Here is an 11,425-nt window from a genome sequence, read left to right as displayed (position 1 = left end):
ACTGTGAGTGTGTGTGTGTGTGTGTGTGTGTGTGTGTGTGTGTGTGTGTGTGTGTGTGTGTCTGTCTCCATGGCTTATTTGATGTGTTTTAATGCAGAAAAACACCCAATTTTGGCCGGAGTTCCTCTTTAAGCATAATGATATAATGAAGGTGAAGCATGGAAGGGATAACGAATAGAACTTTTCTCCAGGGTGGTGCCATCTGCTAAAAACAACCTAGTGTCTATTTACACTAATTAACAACCTCAAACTTGATAAAGGGCAAAATTATGTTAATTGGTGACATTTTGAGCTAGAGCGTTTATTTGCATTACCACTGAATGGGCTTACAGTGATGCTAACTTTGCATTACCACTGAATGGGCTTACAGTGATGCTAACTGGGCAGGGTGCCACGTCACTTTTTTATACCCCTAACAATGCTCAACATATAACTACACTTCTGTGGTAGTGTGGTGAGGGTTTCTACAGACAAACCGAAGTATTTTAAACTTTAAAAGTGTACAGAGAGGTTATAACAAGACCTGTATCTGTAGGAAGCAAATTCCATGACTTCCTGGTCTGGTATCGTCAAATCAGCGGGAGCGTTCGATGGACTCAGCGCTGCACAGATCTGGCTACACGTGAGGCATGTTTGATATGTGCAGTGCTGGCTACACGTGAGGCATGTTTGATATGTGCAGTGCTGGCTACACGTGAGGCATATTTGATATGTGCAGTGCTGGCTACATGTGAGGCATATTTGATATGTGCAGTGCTGGCTACACGTGAGGCATGTTTGATATGTGCAGTGCTGGCTACACGTGAGGCATGTTTGATATGTGCAGTGCTATGCAGTGCTGGCTACACGTGAGGCATATTTGATATGTGTAGTGCTGGCTACACGTGAGGCATGTTTGATATGTGCAGTGCTGGCTACACGTGAGGCATGTTTGATATGTGCAGTGCTGGCTACACGTGAGGCATGTTTGTATTGGAAGATTCAGCCAGATCTGCGCAGTGCTGCATGATCGAACGCGCCCGCTGATTTGATGATACCGGACCAGGAAGTTTGAAGTTGTTAACTACCGTAAATAACCCTAGATTGTTTTTACTCCGTAGTTACACTTTAATGTCACACCATACTATACACATCATATTAGATTAAGACACACACAACACACACACATCACAACACACACACATCTCTCGTCCAGCTTGTCCTGGGGAGCGTTTGAGACCTATGCCTCTCATCCAGCACCACACACACACACACACACACACACACACACTTTCTCATCCATTTACTGGTTATGATCTTATGGGCCGAACAGCCGTTATTAGTGTGTGTGCGTGCCTGAAAGTGTGTGAATGAGTGCATGCACATGTGTTTGTAAGTGTTTGTGAATGTGAGCACATGCCTGTTTGTAAGTTTATAGGTGTGTGCGTGTGTGTGTCTGTGTGTGTGTGCGTGCGTGCGCATGTGTGTGTGCGTGTGTGCGTGTGTGCGTGCGATAGATGGACATGCTGTGCAAAGAGTGGGGATGTGAATCTTGTCAGTCAGCAGTAAGTTTAGTAACATGCGCACACGCACACACACACACACACACACACTCACTCACACACTCAAACACACACACACTCTGTGATGACTCTTAAGTGATACTGAGAATATTTGTGGAAGTTGCACAGAATGCAGAAGTAGAATGCTGTGTGTGTGTGTGTGTTGGGGTTAGCGTGTGAATTCTATGTGTGTGTGTGTATTACAGTTAGCGTGTGAATGTGTGTGTGTGTGTGTGTTACGGTTAGTGTGTGTATTACAATTAACATGTGAATGCTGTGTGTGTGTGTGTGTTACGGTTAGTGTGTGTATTACAATTAACATGTGAATGCTGTGTGTGTGTGTGTGTGTGTTACGGTTAGTGTGTGTATTACAATTAACATGTGAATGCTGTGTGTGTGTGTGTGTGTTAGTTAGCGTGTGTATTATGGCACACATTATGGATGGCAAACATTATGGATGACATTGCTCCATTACAATTCAAGAAAGTTAAGGACAAACAGAAAGCACCATGGAGGCAAAATCCAGCAGTTAAACTTCTAAAAGAGAGTGTAGGAAGACTGAAAGAAAATGGCGAAATACAAACTTCAGATCCACTATGAAATCCATAAAGAGATGCTCCGCGACATATAACTCTGAAATATGCAAAACAAGACAGTCTTTCTTTTCTAACATTATCAATAGAAGTTCAAATAACACTCAGATTCTATTTTCAACTGTTGATAAGTTAACAAATCCCCCTCACAATTAGCACCCTGAACTTCTCTCAACTAATAAAAATGCAATGAGTTTTCATCTTTTTTTTTAAAGGTAAAATTGACAAAATCAGACTCAACATATCTGCTCAATTACAAATTCAACAACCTGAACTTCCAGCAACAAACAGAGGGAAACTAAACTTGATGTCAGAGTTCAGCTTGATAGACTACTGAAACACTTGAAAAAACGGTACAGAATCTCAGCCCTTCCACATGTGTCTTAGACACTCTGCCTACCAATTTCTTCAAAACTGTTTTTCACCTCATAGCGGGATGTCCTTCAAATTGTAAATGTATCATTGCTGTCTGGCACTTTTCCTAAGTCACTGAAAACAGCTGTTGTAAAGCCACTTCTCAAGAAGAATAACCTGGATGCCTCCATGCTAAACAATTACAGGCCCATATCCAATCTACCTTTTATTGGCAAAATTATTGAAAAAAGTAGTCTTTTAATCAATTAACCACCTTCCTAACATCAAATGGGGTATTTTGATTACTTTCAGTCTGGTTTTGGGCAAATCACAGCACTGAAACAGCTCTCATTAAAGTTTCCAATGACATACGCCTCAACACAGATTCAGGTAAAACATCAGTCCTAGTGCTACTGGACCTTAGTGCAGCATTTGACACTGTTAGATCACAATATTTTACTACACAGACTAGAACACTGGGTTGGATTTACAGGCATAGTTATCAGCTGGCTAAAATCATATCTACAAGAAAGGAGCTTCTTTGTTGCCATCGGAAACTATTCCTCAACACCAACGTCCTTGACTTGTGGTGTTCCCCAGGGTCGATCTTGGGGCCACTATTATTCAACCTCTATATGCTCCCACTTGGACAAATCATTCAAAATAATTTGATTTCATATCATAGCTATGCAGATGACACACAAATTTACTTAGCTCTATCACCAAACAACTATGGTCCTCTTGAATCTATGTGTCAGTGTATAGAACAAATCAACACCTGGATGTCTCAAAATTTTTCTTCAGCTGAACAAAGAAAAAAACTGAAGTAATTATATTTGGTAAAAATGAGGAAAAGACTTAGGGTTGCCACTCTCCTTGACACAAAAAGGGTTGAAGGCAAAGGATACTGTTAAAAACAACGGTGTGTATTAATTGACAGTGATCTAAATTTCAACAGCCACATGAAAGCGATAACTAAATCAGCTTTTTACCACCTCAAAAATATTGTCAAACTCAGAGGGGCTGATGTCAAAACATGACTTAGAAAAACTCATTCATGCATTTATCTCCAGCAGGGTTGATTACTGCAATGGACTGTTCACAGCCTTCCTAAAAAAAAAGACTATTAAACAGCTTCAGGGTGATACAAAATGCAGCAGCTAGGACTCTAACAAAAACTAAAAGAACTGACCACATTACTCAATTCTTAGGGTCCCTTGCACTGTGCTTCCAGTAAAGTCACAGAATTGACTTTAAAAAAAGCACTATTGCTTTGTTTATAAAATCAGTAAATGGAGCAGGACCTAAATACTTGTCAGACATGCTTCAGCAGTACACACCCAACTCGTCCTCTCAGGTCCCAGGGTGAAAAAAACCTGCTAGTAAAACCTACAGTTAGAACTAAACATGGTGAAGCAGCTTTTAGCTGCTATGCGGCTCAACTGTGGAACCAACTTTTCGGATGACATTAAAAAGGCCCAACTGTAGCCAGTTTTAAATCTAGACTTAAAGACCAAACTGTTCTCAGGCGGCTTTCTGCTAACTGTGCGAGTTACAAATTCTGAATCTGCCTCGATAATTATTCCTACTTTGTCTTTTTTACTTTTTTTTACTACTTTTGCCTTTGTTTTTGCTTACTAATTATTCTTTTTGTTTTTTTTGGATTTTTTTACCTTGTGTTTTTTTATGTTTTCTTTTTTATTATGATCTTTACCTTTTAACTATTCTTTGACTATATTGCCCTTCTATGCTTTTATTTGTTATTATCGTTTGGTTTTGTTTATGTAAAGCACATTGAATGACCTCTGTGTATGAAATGTGCTATATAAATAAACTTGACTTGACTTGACTTGACTATTACAATTAACATGTGAATGTGTGTGTGTGTGTTAGCTTTATCTCTCTCACCCTTTCTCTCTCTCTCTTCTCTCTCCTCTCTCTCTTCTCTCTCTCTATCTCTCTCTTCTCTCCCTCTCTCTCTTCTCATGCTCTGACTCTGTAGATCTGGACAACAGCAATGTGAATGAGGCGCTCAAGTTCAGCATACTGAAGAGACTGCCTGAGGTAACACACACACACAAACTTGCATATGCACACACACAAACTCAGACACACACACTCGCATACACAGTAGCACACACTTACACACAGAAACTCGCATTCACAGTTACACTTTTTAAATTGGGGTATACATATAAACACTCACAAACTCAAGGTTTTTGTCCGTAGTTTGCGAGTATTTTGCCATCTGTGTGGAAACTGGAGTAGTAATAATAATAATAATAATAATAATAAGTATAATAATAAGTATAATAATAACAACAATAATAGTAATAACAATAATAGTAATAATAGTTATAATAACAGTAATACAGTTTTACAACAAAGGGATCAGATTCCAAAATAATTCAGTGGAAATGCATGTATTCAGTTTCTTCCAGTATGGCAACTGGAATCCATGCATTTCCACCTGATCTATTCCTATCCTCTATTCATTCTTACTGGGTAATTTCTAAGGAACATAGTGACTAAATTCAAGATGGCTGCAAGCAGCTAAACTTATTGAAGATACTGTCTGGATGCATCGTCTTGTAAATGAAACCTACCAGTGCTTTTCAAAGTTCTCAATGTCTCGTTTTTAAATGTCAAGACCCTCCCGAGTCTACCAATGAAGTGTGTAGGAATACATTGAGCCTAAGTTGCGGTTGTAAAACAGTGATTTATTTGCATGGCTAGCTATGCCGATGCGACCACCATTGAAAAAGCTGTTGGTAGCACATGACTGGCTAGTCTGAATTTTTGGGTGCAGGGGACAAGCCGATGGCTTGAGATGAAGGTGCTATACCATTCAAAGAGCTTTGTAAAAAAATTAACAGAACTTAGCAAAATCAATTCTATGAGGGAACCAAAGTGCAGTTCAGCTATCACAGGGGTGATGTGTTTCTCTCTTCTTGGTCTTAGTTAAAAAAGAGAGCCCTGGCAGAAGTTCCTGTATGAGTTCCAATTTCTTTAGATCTTTTTTTGGGAGACCAGTAAAGTGCTGCATTGCAGTAGACTAACCTGCTAGTGATAAAGGCATGGATTAATCCTCTTAAAAAAGGCAGCACTTTGGCAATGTTTCTCAGGTGGAAATGAGCTGTCTGGGTAACTTTACTGATATGGGGCTTGAAGCTTAACTCTATCTAAGATGACACATAGACTTGTTACTTTTGATCCTAAAGTTACAAAAGAGCGATTGTCAGCAAGCTTTGATTTTGGTCCAACCAAAAGTACCATTTATCTTATTGTCATTTAGCTTTAAAAAATGGTTGCTCATCCACTGATTAATGGAGGTTAAGCAAGTGATAAGGAAGCAAAGGCCATCTGGGTTTGTTGGCTCCACAGAAATATATAGTTGGGTATCATCTGCATAGCGGTGGAAGTTTACATTATTCTGACTTGTGATGTTTCCTAGCTTGAAACATATACAGGGGAAAAGAACGGGGACCAAGACCTTATGTAGCAGGGCCACACCGAAGAAACAAGTCATGTTTTACAGACACATGACCCCCTAGACCAGTGGTTTGGGACGTTCCCACTTGATCCCATCAACCCAAAATGGGAACGGTATTTTTTTTTTTTTTTTGGTTCCATGTTACATTTCCCGTCCCGGTCCGCTGGATCAGATGTTATTTGAATTCATATGTCGGTCTGTTTATTACTTGTATGTTTGTGTGCAATTGTTTTGTTTTGAACCTATGATCTTCCTTGTCAAAAAGAAAGGCATTATTAAAGATGGGCACAAAAAAACTAATTTCCTCCTGTTCATCGCGCCCCACCTGTCATGTCTCTATTCCCGACTAGGGGGCCCCGTCCCACACTTTGAGAACGACTGCACTAGACTGACATAAATCTCTCTGCCAGTAATATAGGTTTGAAACCAGTTTAGAACATTATCAGAGAGACCAATCCACTTTGCAAGGCGGTGAATTAAAACGTTATCATCAATGATGTCGAATGCTGCACTCAGATCTAGGAGAATAAAGATTGAGAGTTTATTTAAGTCAATAGCAAGTCTGAGATCATTAACTATTTTACTAGGGCCGTTTCTGTGCTGTGTTTTGATCTAAAACCTGATTGGACTTTTTCGGAAATACTGTTTTTATTGAGGACGGTATTAAAGTGTAATTCCGGCGAAAATTGACCCAAGGGTGTTTTTCTGCATTAAAACACATAAAATAAGCCGTGGAGACAGTAATTTTTGTTGATCAACCACTACAGAGCTTGCCCCTGTACGCTATAGCCCCAAATTGCAAACAGTGGATTAGCTAAGGGCGGTGAGCTAAACGCTTCCCAAATAGCATTTTTAACCAGTAATATTGTTCAAAACAGCACCAAACCTCGCCAGTAGCTTGCTCAGGGTCCCTACACATAAAACGAAGCACCAACAAAGTAGTTAGCGATCCCGGAGTTTGTATTTCACTATTTCATTATATATGTGATTTTATCCTCTCCACCCCCACATTACACTCAACACTCTGAAGTCCCAAACACACTAATCACACTACACTCAACACTCTGAAGTCCCAAACACACTAATCACACTACACTCAACACTCTGAAGTCCCAAACACGCTAATCACACTACACTCAACACTCTGAAGTCCCAAACACGCTAATCACACTACACTCAACACTCTGAAGTCACACTAACCTCCAGGCCATGCTGCAGCGTGTGTGTCACCTGTGGGATCATCCTGTGTGTGTGTGTGTGTAGGCCATGCTGCAGCGTGTGTGTCACCTGTGGGATCATCCTGTGAGTTCCGCCTGCATCTCCAGAGAGTACGTCAGGAACCGGTTGCAGAACCGAGACAAAAGCACGGTGAGAACACAGAACGACCACAAACTGGGTATGTGTTATGTGTTGTTAATGTGTTAATGTTAATTAAGTGTGTGCTGTTGTGTGTGTGTTGTTGATTAATGTGTGTTGTTGATGCTTTGTGTGTTGGTGACGGTAATGACGTGTGTGTGTGTTTGCCGATAATGCTGGTTGTTCTCAGGGTTTTCGCACGTTAGATGACCACAAGTCTTGTTGACGTTATTGTGTGTGTGTTGTGTGTTGTTGATATTATTATTATTGCTTTGTTGATGTGTGTTGTTGTTTTGATGTGTGTGTGTGTGTGTTGATATGTGTGTGTGTGTGTGTGTGTGTGTGTGTTGTTGATGTGTGTGCTGTTGATGTGTGTGTGTTGTTGATGTGTGTGTGTGTGTGCTGTTGATGTGTTGATGTGTGTGTTCTCAGGGTTTTGCGTTAGATGACCACAAGCTTTGTTGATGTGTGTGTTGTTGATGTGTGTGTGTGTGTTGTTGATGTGTGCTGTTGATGTGTGTGTGTGTGTGTTGTTGATGTGTGTGTGTGTGTGTGTTCTCAGGGTTTTGCGTTAGATGACCACAAGCTTTGTTGATGTGTGTGTGTGTTGTTGATGTGTGTGTGCTGTTGATGTGTGTGTGTGTGTTCTCAGGGTTTTGCGTTAGATGACCACAAGCTTTGTTGATGTGTGTGTGTTGTTGATGTGTGTGTGTGTGTTGATGTATGTGTGTGTGTGTGTTGTGTGTGTGTGTGTGTGTTGTTGATGTGTGTGTTTGTTCTCAGGGTTTTGCGTTAGATGACCACAAGCCTTGATGATGTGTGTGTGTGTGTGTGTATTTGTTGATATTATTATTATTTGTTGATGTATTATTGTGTGACTAATGACTTGTTGATATTGTATTACTGTTGGTGTGTGTGTATTTGTTGATATTATTATTGTGTGTTGTTGATATATGTGTGTGTTATTATTGTTGTTGATGTGTGTGTTTGTTGTTCTTCCAGGGTTTTCGTTAGGCCATTACAAACACTTGATGATAATGTACATGTGTTGTTGATATGTGTATTTTGTTGATGTGTGTGCTGTTGGTGTGTGTGTGTTGTTGATGTGGTATTGCTGTTGGGGTATTATTGTGTGTGTGTTCTCAGTGTTTGTGTTGATGACCATTAGCCTTGTGTGATATTATTGTGTGTTCTCCAGGGTTTTCGTTGGAAGCGACCACAAACTTTGTTGATATTATTATTATTGCTGTTGAGGTATTATTTATTGTTTTGTTGACAATATTATTGTTGTTCGATGTATTATTGTTGTTGGTGTGTGTGTTCTCAGGGTTTTTGGTTCTTAGATGACCCTGTAAGCTTACTTGTTGATGTGTGTGTGTGTGTGTGTGTTGTTGATGTGTGTGTGTGATGTTGATGTGTGTGTTCTCACTGTTTCGTTGTTTGACCACAAGCCTTGTTGTTGTATTATTATTATTATTGTTAGTGGTGCGTGTGTGTGTTACATTTGATGTGTGTGTGTTTGGTGAGTGTTTAGTACTGTTAGATGACCACAAGTACTGTTGATGTGTGTGTTGTTGATGTGTGTGTGCTGTTGTATGTGTGTGTGTTGTTGATGTGTGTGTGTGTTGTTGATGTGTGTGCTGTTGGTGTGTGTGTGTTGTTGATGTGTGTGTGTGTTCTCAGGGTTTTCGTTATGACCACAAGCCTTGTGTGTGTGTTCTCAGGTGTTGTTGATGGTATTATTGTGTTCTCAGTGTTTTCTGCGTTAGATGACCCACAAGCTTTGTTGTCTGTGTGTTATTATTGTTGATGTGTGTGTGCTGTTGATGTGTGTGTGCTACATTTATTGGGCTGTGTGTGTGTTGTTAGAGTATGTGTGTGTGTTCTCTCAGTTTTCGCGTTAGGTAATGTGTTGTTGATGTGTGTGTGTGTTGCTGATGTGTTTGTGTTGCGTTGTTTGATGTGCGTGTGCCTGTTGATGCGTAGTAGTGCGCCGTTGATGTGTGGCGCGTCCCTCAGGGTTTCACGGGACACCACAAGCCTTGTTGATGTGTGTGTTGTGCGTTGTGTGTTGTTGATGTGTGTGTGTGTTGTTGATGTGTGTGTGTGTTGTTGATGTGTGTGTGCTGTTGATGTGTGTGTGTGTGTGTGTGCTGTTGTGTGTGTGTGTGTGTTCCCCAGGGCTTACGCTAGACGTTTGTGGTGCGTTCTCAGGGCTTTCGTTAGGATGTTGGTGTGTGTGTTCTCAGGGTTTGCCGTTCGATGACCATGAACACTCGTCCCTCTGGCCGGACTTCCTGCCGCTCTCTTATCTGACCAAAGTGCTCTCCAGCCTGGAGGAGAAAGGTGGGTGTGTGTGTGTGTAGCCTGGAGGAGAAAGAGGTGTGTGTGTGTGTGTGTAGCCTGGAGGAGAAAGAGGTGTGTGTGTGCTTGTGATGAAAGGTGGGTGTGCAAAACTCTAGAATCCTGTCTGAGCTCCACTCTGGGTGTGTTCGAAACGGGAGACAGCTGCCTACTGCCTCCCTCCTTACATAGAGAGCTGTCTCACTAGACATGACTTTGGATTAAATGCATCTTTTAAAAATGAGCGGAGCACTCTAGAATCTTTGGTTAACACTGCATGATCGCAAGCAAAGGCCTGACATTAAACTAAATTAGCTTACGTTAAGCTAGCAGGCTAATCGGTATAAATTAGTTTTACGGCCGCAGATATATCAGACCAGATGCTATTAATGGTTACAACAATGGCATAATCAGATAGTAAATTGTTTATTTCTAATCTGTAATCTACAAATGTAAGCAAAATAAGATCACACAAATGACATTTTTAAACAGATTCAGCAGCCATTACCGATGTCATCCCACCATGTTTGTTTACCTTTCACAGCTGTTTCCAGACGTTGCGCATTATGGGTAGGAGGGAGCATGATGTTGCCTTCAAAATGACCGTTATTTGGGAATTTTGGGAATAAGATATTAAGATATCTTAAAAGGCAGCAGAATTAGTTTTTTTTTCGGTTTCGAACCAAGACTTTACAAAGCCTCACTCCCCAGTTAGATATCTTAAAAGGCAGCAGTTTTTAACGTTTCGAACAGACCCTGTATGCGTTTTTGAACCCTCTGTAGGTTTGTCCAAAACTTGTGTTTTCAGTAGGGATTTTGGACTGGACGTGTCTTTAAGCAAGTGTGTGTGTAGCCTTGTGATTTATGGGAGTCACATTATCCATGTGTATGATTGAGGCCTATATACCTATTGTAATATTAATATTAATGTGTGTGGGGTTGTGTTTTTCTATGTGTATTGGTGCATGTGTAATGTTATGTGTGTGTGTGTTTGTGTGTGTGTGTGTTTTAGCTCTGAATCCCTTTGAGGAGCAGGAGAACATTGATGCCCGGTTTGTGGAGGAAACAGCACTGAAGCAAACTCTCATTCAGCTGGGCTTGGAGGACAAGTGACGAGACACACACACACACACACAGATCTGCTCTGAGATGCTGAGTGGATTCTAAAGATCTAAGTTGCCCAACATACAGTATGTAAAGACATTCCATGAATCACACACACACATAGACAGACACACGCACACACACACAGATCTGCTCGGAGATGCCGAGTGGATTCTAAGGATCTAAGTTGCCCAACATATGTAAAGACATTCCATGAATCACACACACACATAGACAGACACACACACACACGGTGTTGAAACAGGAATCTGTGTTGCGTATTTGTGTGTGTGGGGTGTTCTGCGACTGCAAAAGGGACCTGTGTGTGTTTCTAATGTTTACATGCTTCTTGAGCTTTCATCTAATAAACAGTTCTACCATTCTATTGGGTTGCATTATTACCATCACACACACATCACCTTCTAACCACACCCTAATCACACACACACACACACCTCCCCACAAACACATACTCTCTCATAATTTGAACCAATGAGAATGACATCTGTCATTCCCTTTAACGGTACAAAGTGCGACGTCAAATAATGCATTGGTATTTTGATAGTCAGCGACGCATTTGAAGGTATTTAAACCTAGCATAGCATAGCCTTCACGCATTTGCACTCGTCTATTATTTGAAC

The 11,425-nt window shown here is 40.7% G+C and overlaps 1 protein-coding gene across 2 annotated transcripts in view; it reads left to right on the top strand.

The window, feature by feature from the left end:
• The window catches only part of LOC125310676 (gamma-secretase activating protein), a 73,924-nt gene extending 62,755 nt beyond the window's left edge, over positions 1-11,169 (top strand). For both annotated transcript variants that reach the window (XM_048268314.1, XM_048268313.1), the window contains 4 exons: positions 4,491-4,552; positions 7,245-7,349; positions 9,587-9,683; positions 10,693-11,169. In XM_048268314.1, coding sequence (XP_048124271.1) covers positions 4,491-4,552; positions 7,245-7,349; positions 9,587-9,683; positions 10,693-10,793 — 365 coding nt within the window. In that variant the 3' untranslated portion in view covers positions 10,794-11,169. The remainder of the gene's footprint in view (positions 1-4,490; positions 4,553-7,244; positions 7,350-9,586; positions 9,684-10,692) is intronic.
• Positions 11,170-11,425: the final 256 nt, after the last annotated feature.

The sequence above is a fragment of the Alosa alosa genome, chromosome 17 (genome assembly GCF_017589495.1).
Source record: "Alosa alosa isolate M-15738 ecotype Scorff River chromosome 17, AALO_Geno_1.1, whole genome shotgun sequence".
NCBI lineage: Eukaryota > Metazoa > Chordata > Actinopteri > Clupeiformes > Clupeidae > Alosa > Alosa alosa.
The sequence above is the reverse complement of the archived record's forward strand: the minus strand, read 5'-3'. Positions and strand labels throughout refer to the sequence as shown.